The sequence below is a fragment of the Hemitrygon akajei genome, chromosome 10, assembly GCF_048418815.1.
Source record: "Hemitrygon akajei chromosome 10, sHemAka1.3, whole genome shotgun sequence".
Lineage (NCBI taxonomy): Eukaryota > Metazoa > Chordata > Chondrichthyes > Myliobatiformes > Dasyatidae > Hemitrygon > Hemitrygon akajei.
The window spans coordinates 145000171-145014344 of NC_133133.1; the positions used below are offsets into that span (position 1 = coordinate 145000171).

The window sequence follows — 14174 nt, forward strand, 5'->3', positions numbered from 1 at the left end:
ACATTTGTTATAGGGAAATTACACTGACTTGCATCTAAGGATATAGAGTAATTTTGAATTGAACTGAGAGCTAGCATTGACTCGTAGAAAGTAGGTTGGGTCTGTTATTCAAGTAGACTTCCATAAAAGCTACTTAATAAAATCTTTTGTAGGAAACCATTAATTAGTAGAAGCTGAAATAAGTGGAACTGATGGTGGTTTATTGATCTAACTTGAAAATTGCGTAAGTTGCAGGAAATAGTGTGGGAATAATTGGGCAAATACTCAAATTGTCAGGATGGGATGAGTGGATTCCAAAATGGATCTGTTCACCATATTTATAAGTGACTTTGATGATGGGAGAGAAAACCACAAATCCAAGATTGCTGTGGCATTAGAAACATCTTCTTTGTCTCCAAGAGGTGTTGATTTCCTTACTGGTTGGGCCTTTGCTAATGCTGCACCAATACGCTTCTCTTGGAGACCAATGCAGCTTTCTTTGTTGTTGAGCCAGTGCTAGGTGTATATGCCACAAAAGTACCATTCAAATAAATGGAAGAAGTCAGTTATTAGGAGAAGGTAAACAAAGCCTTTTAAAACTAAATTTATCTTTAATTGTGCACATGGTGAATAATTGAATGTATTAAAGTTGTTCCCAAAGGTTAAAATACATTAACAGGTCAGACAGCCAGGTAGGTTGGCAAGAGCAGAACTCCTCTAGCTGTCAGAGTTGAGGAATTTAAAATTGCTAACCCTCTCCGAATCTGATCCTCCGATGAGGACTGGCTCATGAACCTCTGGTCTCCTCCTCCGGAAGTCAATAATCCTCTCCTTGGTCTTGCTGACATTGAGTAAGAGGCGGTTGTTACTGTGCCAATCAGCCAAATTTTTCAATCTCCCTCTTAGATATTGATTTGTCTAATACTTGATTCAGCCTATAACAGTGGTGTCATCAGCAAACTTAGGTATAGCATTTCTACTATGCTTAGCCGCACAGTCATAAGCATAAAGCAAGTCTGTCAGGATCATCTATTGTATCTGGTGCTCCTAGTGTGGCCTCCTCTATATCAGTGAAATTGGGGGACCGCTGTGTCAAGCACCTGTCTGCAGGATTTCACGCCTGCTATCCATTTCTGTTTGACTTCTTGTTCCCATTCTGACATGTCTGTACATGGCCTCAACTGCTATGATGAGGCCAAACTGAGGATATAGGTACAGCACCTCATTCTGTCTGGGTAGCCTCCCATTTGATAGCATGAATATTGATTTCTCCAACTTCTGATAATACTCCCCCTCCCTCCATCTCTTCTTCTATTCCCTTTTCTGGTATACTTTTACCCCTTCTCCTCAGTTGAGCATCACTTCCCTCTGGTCCCTTCCTCCTTCCTTTTCTTCCTTGGTCTACTTTCCCCTCCTATTAGATTATTTCTTCTTCAGCCATTTACAGATTCCACTTATCACCTCACTTTATATCTCCCCCCTCATCTGGTGGCATCTATCACCTGCTAGCTTGTACTCCTCTTCCCCCACTTTCCTATTCTAGTTTCTGCCCACTTATCCAGTCCCTGTGAAGGGTATTGAGCAGAAAAGTTTACTTATAAAGGGAAGTAAATGTTTATTGATGCAGTGATGCAGGTGGATGCTTCCCTGGTGTCATGGATTATTGATTACCTGACTGGCAGACCACAATACGTGTGCTTGCAACACTGTGTCAGACAGAGTGGTCAGCAGTACTGAGGCTCCACAGGGGACTGTCCTGTCTCCCTTTCTCTTCACCATCTACACCTCGGACTTCAACTACTGCACAGAGTCTTGCCATCTTCAGAAGTTTTCTGATGACTCTGCCATAGTCGGATGCATCAGCAAGGGAGATGAGGCTGAGTACAGGGCTACGGTGGGAATCTTTGTCACATGGTGCGAGCAGAATCATCTGCAGCTTAATGTGAAAAAGACTAAGGAGCTGGTGGTGGACCTGAGGAGGGCTAAGGCACCGGTGACCCCTGTTTCCATTCGAGGGGTCAGTGTGGACATAGTGGAGGATTACAGATAACTGGGGATATGAATGGACAATAAACTGGACTGGTCAAAGAACACTGAGGCTGTCTACAAGAAGGGTCAGAGCCGTCTCTATTTCCTGAGGAGACTGAGGTGCTTTAACATCTGCCAGACGATGCTGAGGATGTTCTACGGGGCTGTGGTGGCCAGTGCTATCATGTTTGCTGTTGTGTGCTGGGGCAGCAGGCTGAGGGTAGCAGACACCAACAGAATAAACAGACTCATTTGTAAGGCCAGTGATGTTGTGGGGGTGGAACAGGACTCTCTGATGGTGGTGTCTGAAAAGAGGATGCTGTCCAAGTTGCATGCCATCTTGGACAATGACTCCCATCCACTCCATAATGTACTGGTTAGGCACAGGAGTACATTCAGCTAGAGACTCATTCCACCGAGATGTAACACTGAGCGTCATAGGAAGTCATTCCTACCTGTGGCCATCAAACTTTATAACTCCTCCCTCGGAGTTCCTCCAGCATTTTGTGTGTGTTGCCTTTGAATGTAATCGGCTGCTTGATCTGAGGCAACTTCATCTCAGAGTACTGTTGAATCAGTGCTTCACTACTTGACCATTTGGAAGTAGTACAAAATACCAAGTGCAAAGAATATATTTTTGATGGAGTATTTCAGTGTCAATCACCAAGAGTAGTTTTGGTAACACCTCCATTGTTCATGTTCTAAAGGCTTACCACATGGGGCCTTCAGCAGGTGGTGAATTGTCCAATATGAGGGATAAATACTCCTGACCTTGTTCTCACTAAACTACCTATCTACCTACATCTATGTTCATGTTGGTAGAGATGACCATGACACATTCCTGATGGACTCAAGATCTCAATTTCCAGCAAATAATACCCTTCATAATATTTTGTAGCACTAGAATCATGTCAAATTGAGAAAACCTTTGATCCAGATCCAATTAGGTCATGTTGGAGAATTCACCACCTAATGTAGGCCACATGTGAGAACCATATCCATGAAGGTGTTGAAGATCTTACTATCAGTAGAAATGTATCCAATGTGTTCTGTAAGCATTCATGGCTCAACTTATTTGTATCATTATGGTTGCTATAAAGCTAGAAATTTTATCCTGAATCAATGAATATTACAGAGGGTATGCTGAGAGCAGCACTAAATATATCTAAAAAATGGAACATGACCACTCAGCACAAGGCTATGTGCTTTTTCTGATTACCCCCTTTTTGTTGAAAAACTTTGGCAATCTACTTCAAAGGAAACATTACATAGAATAACTAGAATGACATTTAGGTTCTAAATATCACCAAGACCAAGGAGATGGTGGTGGACTTTAGGAGATCTAGGCCTCATATGGAGCCAGTGATCATTAATGGAGAATGTGTGGAGCAGGTTAAGACCTACAAGTATCTGGGAGTACAGTTAGACGAGAAGCTAGACTGGACTGCCAACACAGATGCCTTGTGCAGGAAGGCACAGAGTCGACTGTACTTACTAAGAAGGTTGGCGTCATTCAATGTCTGTAGTGAGATGCTGAAGATGTTCTATAGGTCAGTTGTGGAGAGCGCCCTCTTCTTTGTGGTGGCGTGTTGGGGAGGAAGCATTAAGAAGAGGGATGCCTCACGTCTTAATAAGCTGGTAAGGAAGGCGGGCTCTGTCGTGGGCAAAGTACTCGAGAGTTTAACATCGGTAGCTGAGCGAAGGGCGCTGAGTAGGCTACGGTCAATTATGGATAACTCTGAACATCCTCTACATAGCACCATCCAGAGACAGAGAAGCAGGTTCAGCGACAGGTTACTATCAATGCAATGCTCCTCAGACAGGATGAAGAGGTCAATACTCCCCAATGCCATTAGGCTTTACAATTCTACCGCCAGGACTTAAAAACTTTTTAAAAGCTATTAGTAATGCTTTTTGAGATAGTGATTTAGATGCATATCATATTTTTTACTGAGTTAAGTATTGTATGTAATTAGTTTTGCTACAACAAGTGTATGGGACATTGGAAAAAAAGTTGAATTTCCCCATGGGGATGAATAAAGTATCTATCTATCTATCTATCTATCTAAGATTAACTCACAGAAATGAAAGGTTTATTCCTGAAATTTAAAAGATTCAGCTGTTCAAAGAGAATCAGATAGGGTGTATGGAGACCTATTTCTACTGTTAGAGTATCTAGACTTGGTAGTGTGTCTTAAAAATTAGAACCATGATTGGTGAATTTTAATCTAAATCTCATTAATTATTTAGACCTGTGAGGGAAAGGTTTATTTATAATAAGTTCAGAGATCTGCCCCACTGTGATTTCACTGAATTTGTTGATTCGCTAAATCATCTACTCCTGTTCCTATGTTCACTAAAGAGAAAAGCACAAGTATATACTGTATATTTAAATAGATCTTTGTCTATTTCAGTTATCGGCCAGCTCCTTTTTTTGTGCTTGATGAAGTTGATGCTGCTTTGGACAACACAAACATTGGAAAAGTAAGTTATGTGCTGTAAAAATTCAAAATTGTTTAATGTCATTTCCAGTATTCAAGTTTAAAGGGGAACAAAATAATTATTACACTGGATCTGATGCAACACAAGTAATAATAATAAGAACTTTTAAAAAAACACAATAAATACAAATACATAAGCTGGCTTATATACATTAATTGTATTTACATAATATGATGCTAGGTACAGGAGTGTCTGTACATAAGTTGACTCTGACATAAATGATAAAGTTGTGGTGGGAGGAGTTGTGGGTTGGGTTAGTGGGTGAGGCCTTACTTCTTGGGGAAAGTAACTATTTTTAAGTCTGGTGATCCAGGTGTGAATGCTCTGAAACCTCCTCCCTGATAAGAATGGGACAAACAGTCTCTGAACAGGGTGGGTAGGATTCTTCATGATGTTGCTGACATTTTTCTAGCACCTTTCTGTATATATGTGCTTGAAGTGGATTTCCCAACATTTACCAAAAAAATTAAGAATTCTCACTATTATTGTAGCAGTGTTAAAATGTTAAGACTGTAAGATTTAAGACTACATAGGATTGTATGTTATTCCAGAATATTCAGGAATTATATACAAGGCTTTTATTGTTCTTTGTGCTGTTTAACACAGCCATGTGGAATGCTGCTGCTCAAAGCAATATTGTACACATTGGATAGAGTGAAGTGTCAACTCTTTCTAATGTGCTAAAGCTTACAAAGGTAAAAAAAACTTAAATGCATTTCAAATCCATGAAAGATACTTTTACCAAAGTTAAAGTTTACAAAAGGAAGGAGTAACATACATTAGTTTTACACTTAATAATATTGAATGTCAGCTAGCAGTTGCTGAGAGCAAGTACTTATGCATGTTTCTCATAAGGAATAACTGGGCAACTGGAGTTTAATGCAATAGAGTAAATTAGCATCAAATGATTGACTTGCTAGAGCATTCTAACATGAAAGAATTAGATGTACCATATTTAATTCTTTGAAATGGATAGTAAAAGTAGGATTATGTAACAATACAGATTACAGTCAGAAGCAGATACAGTCGGCCCTCCTTATCCGTGAGGGATTGGTTCCAGGACCCCTCGTGGATACCAAAATTCACAGATGCTCAAGTCTCTTATTCAACCTGTCTCAATCGGTGGATCTTATACCCAGCGGAACCCAAGACCTTATTTAACCAGTCTCAGTGCGGTAAACATTAGGACCCAGTGGCAGAGATCTGAATCTGCAGTGTTTCTGTTCACAAAAGTAATCATGATAACGATTGAAAATAAAGTGGAAATAATAAAGCGATCAGAAAGAGATGAAACGCCATCGGTCATTGGAAAAGCGTTAGGCTGCATTTGGTCAACAATTGGAATGATTTTAAAGGATAAAGTGAGAAAGGCCCTGCCCCGATGAAAGCTACAATCATTACTAAGCAACGCAGTGGTTTAATTATTGGGTTTTGGGTTTTTGATCCTCCACATCAACCCAGCACGGTGGAGAGCCCACTCGGGAGCGATCTGTCACTAGATCGAACTCGGGAACTTCCTGAGCCCGGTGCTGAAACATACGTTCTTAAGTGTTTTATATGCATAGAAAGGTAAAATATATACTATATACAAATGCAAACGTTTGACTAACTGAAGCTAAATAATACCAGATGTACCTGTTCTGACTTACTTAGGAAGAGAACTTCTGATTTTTTTTTATCCTGATCCACGATAACTCACACACATCCTCCTGTATAAATTAAATCATCTCTAGATTACTTATAATACCTAATACAATGTAAATGCTACGTAAAATAGTTGTTATACTGAATTGTTTAGGGAATAATGACAAGAAATAAAGTCTGTACATGCTCAAACTACAAGTGCTGGAAGAGCACTTCCGGGTTTTCACGATTCACGGTTGGTTGAATTTGCGGATAAGGAGGGCTGACTGTATACTCCTCAGTGAGCTTTCAGGTTTGGATCAGAGTTTTTGTGAATTAGATAAATCCTTAAGGAAAGTGAATATGATGGATGGAGAGAAATACTAGTGAAGAATAACTTTGCCTAATAATGAATCTATAACACTTAGTTGGTACATACATGCTGCATCTTTCTTAACATTGTTCATTGCAGTGAATTATGATTATCATTGTTGGGTGGAAAATAGGAAAAAACTGTACCATTTCCAGAATCAGCTAGCCATTTATGAGCTATAGTGTCTCAGCTGCCATTTTCAAAAATCTTATGTTCCTATGCTCAGGTTACAAATTACATCCGAGAACAATCCAAGAAGAGCTTTCAAGTGATTGTGATTTCACTAAAAGAAGAATTCTATTCAAAAGCTGATGCGTTAATTGGTGTATATCCAGAGGTACAGTTCCAATCAGGAAATTTGCAAATTTAAGTAACATGTTTTTGAGTTACTGTTTTATGTTTCAGCATTGACCTTAGATTATCGATTTGCTATATGGGATAGATTCAGATCAGACTTAGCGGTTCATACTGGGTCTCCTTGAACAACTGTGGACTGTCAACAGCAGAGAACATAAACAATCTGTAAGCTCCTGGCCCGTTTTATCCTTCTCAATCATTACAACCAATCCAGAGGATCTATATTCTATGAGGAGGCTGTAGGGCAAATAGCATGCATCAGATATAGTTAGGATGAGGTATCAACCTGATGAAGCTGTAATATAAGACTTGCTACTGCTAAGCAGATGCTTAACGTTTCCACAAGTTCCATCAAATTATATTAAAAATTTAAGTTCTACCACATCTAGTCATCAAGTAGTGAGGAAAGGAACTCTACAAATTCCTTATTATGGCAGGACCCAGAATGTAAAACAAAATCCAACCAAAAGCACCAAGTAGATGATTCATTCTTTCCAAGATTCATACCATTACAGAAGCTAGTCTTCATCCTTTCCATGTATTATCAAGAAATGGTTAAGAGCACTATGCTTGGTATACAGGACCAGACAAGATCTGCAGATCATTACCAAATTTGGTTTTTGCCAAGACTACTCAGCTTTAAAGGTCATAGAATCCTTGATCCAAATACAAACCAAGGAGCTGAATGACAGATGAGATGAGAATAATTGTCTTGATATCATCAGCAACATGAGAGAACATCAAGAAGGGAATGTTTTTCATGCTTCTGCTTTTTGCAAGTCACTCATTACAATTCTATGGTATTATAGGAATTCCTCAGGGCAGTGACATAGGCTTAACTATCTTCAACTATTTCAGACTTTCCCATATGGTCAGAATTTAGTTCATGTTTGTGCAATATTCAATATCATTCACAATTCCTCAACAAATAAAGCATTTGGTACCTGTATGCAGCAAGTCCCAAACATGGACTGATAATTTAAGTAAACTTCATTGTCATAGAGTCTAAATCTGAGAACACCCTGTCCAACTGCATTGTAGCACTCTTAAGTAAAATTGCTGCCTCATGGTTGAAATGACCTGTGTTCAACCCCAATCTCTTGAGTTTACACTTACTCCCCATTCTTGCATGGGTTTTGCTTGAATCCTCCAGTTTCCTCCTACATCCCAAAAATACATGGGTTGGTAGGATGTGATCAATGTAAATTGTCCTTTGCGTGTAGGTGAGTGGTAGAGTCTGGGGTGGAGGATGGGGAGTGAGTTGTTTATGAGAATAAAATATCAGTGTAAGTGGATGAAGCTTGTAGAGACTCCGTTTCTGTGCTGTATGATTCATAAATGCATTAGAGTATCTTCAATAGATGAGTTGTAGTGATTCAAGGAAACCATCCATCAAAGTTAAATAATGACATGGAATAAATGGTGGATTTACTAACATTACCAAAACAATAATTAATGATATTAGATCATAACGTTTCCCCAAGATGACAACATTTTCTTGATGTACAAGTTAGGATTCTTTGCCATTCACCTAGCAGTCTTGTTGACACATACTGCTGGATTATAATGGGCCATAAAATAACTCCACTGTTTCCTCTAAGGTTGAAAATCTAACCCTCAGTATATTAGAGTCTTAGAGAGATATAGCATGGTAAAGGACTCTTTGGCTCTCCAAGTCCATGACAGAATAGGGTACTTATTTTTGTACTCATTTTACCTTCAGCCAGTTATTTTCCCCACATTTAAGGAGAACCAGAGTGGTAGGAGGGTGAAATGAACTGCCAGCAGAGGCGGTGAATGCAAGTCCAGTTGTAATTTGTAAGAGAAGTTTGGATAGCATCAGAGAGCTATAGTCCACCTAGATGGGACTAGGCAGAAAATACAGATCGGCACAGATTGAATGGGTTGAAGTACCTGTATGTATGGAGCTGCTCTAATGACAGTACCTGAAATTCTACCAATCATTTATACACTAGGAGCAATTTACAGTGCCTATAAAAAGTATTCACCTCCCCCCCCTCCTGGAAATTTTCATGTTTTATTGTTTTACAATATTGAATCACAGTGGATTTAATTTCCTTGATCAACAGAAAAAGACTCTCTCATGTCAAAAGTGAAAACAAATCTCTACAAAGTGATCTAATTTGATTACAAATTTAAAACACAAAATTGATTGCTTGAGTATTCACCCCCTTCAAGTCAGTACTTAGGAGCTACACCTTTAGCAGCAATTATAGCCTGGAGTCTGTGTGGATAGGTCTTTTATCAGCTTTGCACATCTAAAGACTGCAATTTTTCCCCATTTTTCTTTACAAAACTGTTCAAGCTCTGTCACATTGCATGGGGATTGTGAGTGAACAGCCCTTTTCAAGTCCAGCCACAAATTTTCAATTGGATTGAGGTCTGGACTCTGACTTGGCCACTCCAGGACATTGACTTTGTTGTTTCCTGTGTAGCTTTGGCTTTATGCTTGGGGTCATTGTCTTTCTGGAAAACAAATCTTCTTCCAAGTCACAGTTCTCATGCAGACTGCACCAGGTTTTCCTCCAGGATATCGCTGTATTTTGCTGCATTAATTTTACCCTCTACTTTCACAAGCCTTCCAGGGCCTGCTGCAGTGAAGCATCGTGGTAGGGATGGTGTGTTTTTGATGATGTGCATAATGTTTAGTCTGATGGCCAAAAAGCTCAATTTTGGTTTTATCAGTCCAAAGAACCTTCTTCCAGCTGACCAGAGTCTCCCACGTGCCTTCTGGCAAACTAGCTGAGATTTCATGTGAGCTTTTTTCAACATTGGCTTTCGCTTTGCCACTCTCCCATAAAGCTATAACTGGTGAAGCACCAGCATAACAGTTGTTATATGTACAGGGTCTCCCATCTCAGCCACTGAAACTTGTAACTCCTCCAGACTTGTCATAGGTCTCTTGGTGGCCTCCCTCACTAGTCCCCTTCTTGCACGGTCACTTGATTTTTGAGGACGGCTTGCTGTAGGCAGATCTACAGCTGTGCTGTATTCTTTCCATGTCTTGATGATTGACTTAACTGTACTGCAAGAGATGTTCAGTGACTTGGAAATTATCTTGTATCCATCTCCTGTCTTGTGCTTTTCAATAACTCTTTTGCAGAGTTACTTAAAGTGTTCTTTTGTCCCCATGGTGTAGTTTTTGCTAGGATAGACAATAGGTGCAGGAGTAGGCCATTCGGCACTTCGAGCCAGCACCATCATTCAATGTGATCATGGCTGATCATCCACATTCAGTACCCCGTTCCTGCCTTCTCCCCATATCCCTTGACTCTGCTATCTTTATCTTTAAGATACTGACTCACCAGCAGTAGGACCTTCCAGATACAGGTGTATTTTTACTACAGTCGATTGAAACACCTTGACTGCACAGATTTCCATTTAATTAATTTTGTGGCTTCTAAAATTGATTAGCTGCACCAGTGATGATTTGGTGTGTCAAATTAAGGGGGGGGGGTTGAATAATTATGCAATCAATTATTTTGTGTTTTATATTTGTAATTAATTTAGATCACCTTGTAGCGATCTGATTTCCCCATGACATCTGAAGAGCCCTTTTCTGTTGATCAGGAAAATTAAATCCACTGTGATTCAATGTTGTAAAATAATAAAACGTAAAAACTTCCAAGAGGGTGAATTTTTTTATAGGCACTGTACAGTGATCCAGAGAAAGCCTGCACTGTCTCTGAAAGAATGTGTAAATGCCACAGACAGGACCCAAGGTCAGGATTGAACCCTAGATTGCTGAAGCTGTGAAGCAACTGTTTTACTAGCAGTGCCTCTGTATCACTCACAATGCATTAGGTCCAGCTGGAAATCAAAGCCAACTTTTCATCGATAGAGGGAAATTGGAAATTAATTAAAGATAGTTGATGTTTATTTTTTTCAAACAAGATGGAGAAGCAGTTGAAGGCAGGTGGTAGGCTGAAAAAAATTTAAGTTACAGCAAAATTAGTATGATAACAGATAAATTAAAACTTGAAAAGAAAAATCTGGTAGGAACAAAAATTTGCAGGCTTTACAACTCTAAGTCAAGCATAATACACTATAGAGTTGTTTCTAGAAGGTTGTGGAGGTGTTGGAGAGAATGCAGAAGAGGTCAACAAGGATGTGGCCTGGATTGGTATGCATGAGCTATAACAAACCGGACAAACTTGGATTATCTTCTCAGATTAACTTTACATATTTCTCTGATAGAAATATGTAAAATTATGTGAGGCACAAATTGGTTAGAGTCTTTTACCCCCAGGCTGGAAATGTCAAATAGTAGAGGCATAAATTTAAGGCAAGGGGGCGAGGTTTAAAGCAGATTTGTCAGGCATGTTCTTGTTTTACGCAATGTGTGGTAGGCGCCTGCAACACACTGCTGGGTGAGATGGTAGAGGCATTTTGACAGGTGCGTGAACAGGCAATGAATAGAGCAAAATAATAAGGTGCTAATTTGTTTTGATTGAGATCATGGCCAGAAGGGACTGATCTTTGCATTGTATAACAGAAATTCAGTTCTACCAACTCCTACAATTCTATTGCTCAGATGTAAATCTCACTTTATATGGAAGTAAATGGAAGAATATCTTTCCATGTAATGAGCCTTGCAATTGAAAAAAGGTTAATCAATCTTAATTTTATTTACAATGCTTGATTCCACGTACCATGATTTTTTGGAGGGAAATTGTAACTATTCACCTGCTTCAATTTTTTTTAAGTTGCAAAGTATGACTCATGGAAAATAGTGGATAGATATTGAGAATTCACCAAGTTGCTAATATCTCATTCACACCAGCTGTACTTTCAAGCACAATGTATAATACATATAATATCCAAAAGTTTATACAGTATTAGCATTTTCTCAAGCAGTCTACTCTGTACAGTAGCTAAATTGAACAGATTCAATTAGTAACATGCTCAAAATGCTGGAGGAACTCAAGCAAGTCAGGTAGCATCTATGGAGATGACTGTTTTAGGCAGAGACCCTTCATCAGGACTGGAAGGGAATGGAGAAGATGCCAGAATAAAAACGTGGGGAAAAGGAAGGAGGATAAGCTAGAAGGTGATTGGTGAAACAGGTGGGTTGGAAAAGTAAAGGGCTGCAGAAGAAGGAGTCTGCTAGAAGAGTGGACTGTGAGAGAAAGGGAAAAAGGAGGAGCACCAGGGGAAGGTGATAAGCAGGTGAGGAGAAGAGGTTAGAGTGAGGAATAGAAGAAGAGGGAAGGAGCAGGGGGAACAATAAATTACCTGAAAGAGAAATCGATGTTCATGCCTTTAGGTTGGAGGCTACCTAGGAGGAGTATGAGGTGTTGCTCTTCCACCCTGAGAATAGCCTCATCGTGGCAGAAGAGGAAGCCATTATCAATGTGGAGGAGCAACACCTCATATTCTGTCTAGGTAGCCTCCAACGATGGAATGAACATTGGTTTCTCCTTACAGTATTTTTCCTCTGCCCCTTCCATCTCTATTCCCCATTCTGGCCTCTTACCTCATTTCCTCACCTGCCTGTCACCTCCCCTGGTGCCCCGCCATATCTTTCTCCCATGGTGCACTCTCCTATCAGCTTCCTCCTTCTCCATCCCTTTACCTTTTCCAACCACCTGGCTTCATCTATCACCTTCAAGCTTGTCTTCCTTCCCCTCTCCTCACTTTTTTAGTCTGGCATCTTCCCCTTACCCTTCCTTTCCAGTTCTGATGAAGGATCTAGGCCTGAAACGTCGACTGTTTATTCATTTTCATAGATGCTGCCTGACCTGTTGAGTTTCTCCAGCATTTTATCTGTGTTGTTCTGGATTTTCAGCATCTGGGGAATGGGTTTAATATTTAAATAATGAAACACTGAAATATACTGATTTCCATTGCAGCAAGGTGAATGCATGTCCAGTCAACTTTTGACCTTCGACCTTACACTTTACGAAGAAAATACCAAATTGGAACAGCAGCAACAGCCAAGTCAGGATGATTAATATGATATATACTTAGGTTTAAGATAAAACCAGTGAGTTGAACCAAAATGTTACGTTTCACTTGTTATCTTTAAACACTGGTTATCTTTAATGTTTCCAACTCTGTTGAATAAGGAATTCCCGTTCAAATATTTTGCATGTTTTGGTTGCTCTGAAAATTTAAGGACAGACAAAAAAAGAAATAAGGCACCATTTAATTGATGTTAATTTGACTTTGCAACTATCCCACAAACGCTACTTGACCAGAAGTTAAGATTCAGCTTCTCCACACCTCAACCTACCTTAAATCAGATCATTTGAATATAAACAATACATAATACAGATTTTTAATCAATTTCAGAAATGTTCTCAAATCTTTAAATAAACCACATCAGACATTTTTGGTTAATGTAACACTTTTGTACTTTTACTTTTCTGAGAACAATTACCTGTCCAAGTCAGAAAATGGCATTGAAGAGGTGATCAATATTGTGCTTAGTACAGGGAACCTAATGATCACATTTATCCTTTTAAAAAGTTGCTATACAAAATAAGAGTAACAATAATGATGAGTTATTCAAAAGATTTTAAAGGTAGATACAGCTTCTGCAGTGAATTCCTAATAAAATGATAGTATTTCAGTATTGAGGAAAAATGCATGGAGAAATATTTTAGAAAGTATAAAAATCACGTTTGACAGTTTTACTCCCATTGAAGGATTGAGATTCTATCTTTGTATTGCATAATGCTGGTTTAGTTGCCACAATGCCAGCTACAAATTCATATAAACTTGTGCAACAGGGTTCACATTGAATATGGCCTATGTACACATTAGAATCCAGCAGCTCAACTTTTTACTTTACAGTGGACACCAATCAGTCAGCATCTTGAACACAATGAATCCATGAACTTATTACAGCAATAGTACAATAGCAGTGCCAAAATGATGGTTCCATGCAACAGGCACCATATCTGTAATGCATTGTATGTTGCAAACAGTTGAATTGAAAACATTTTGTTGTCATCTTCTTCAGTTGCATCTCAGGCTTTTAATTTTGTTTCTTAGAGCTGCTCAATTTTTATCTAAATGTATATATGTTTTATTTAGATTTTAAATACTAGTTCTATATTCATTGCCTGGATGATGCACCATTTCTTTAGACCTTGTTTTTTTGTGTATTTTTGAGCTGAAGTTGACACAATTTAAAAGTCTGAAAAGTGGAGGTGTCAATTTGCTTAACACTGAATGCCATAAAAGTCGTAATTTTAGGCATAATTTTGAAAAAGTGAGCAGAAGACTGATGGGTACTTGAGTGAATTGTTAGGAACATTATGTATTAGATTTAATAGAAGGCCAA

At 39.0% G+C, this 14174-nt stretch overlaps 1 protein-coding gene across 1 annotated transcript in view; it reads left to right on the forward strand.

The window, feature by feature from the left end:
- The window catches only part of LOC140734031 (structural maintenance of chromosomes protein 1A-like), a 99704-nt gene extending 86867 nt beyond the window's left edge, over nucleotides 1-12837 (forward strand). The window contains exons 23-25 of the mRNA XM_073057610.1: nucleotides 4422-4491; nucleotides 6732-6842; nucleotides 12736-12837. Coding sequence (XP_072913711.1) covers nucleotides 4422-4491; nucleotides 6732-6842; nucleotides 12736-12837 — 283 coding nt within the window. The remainder of the gene's footprint in view (nucleotides 1-4421; nucleotides 4492-6731; nucleotides 6843-12735) is intronic.
- The last annotated feature ends 1337 nt before the right edge of the window (nucleotides 12838-14174 follow it).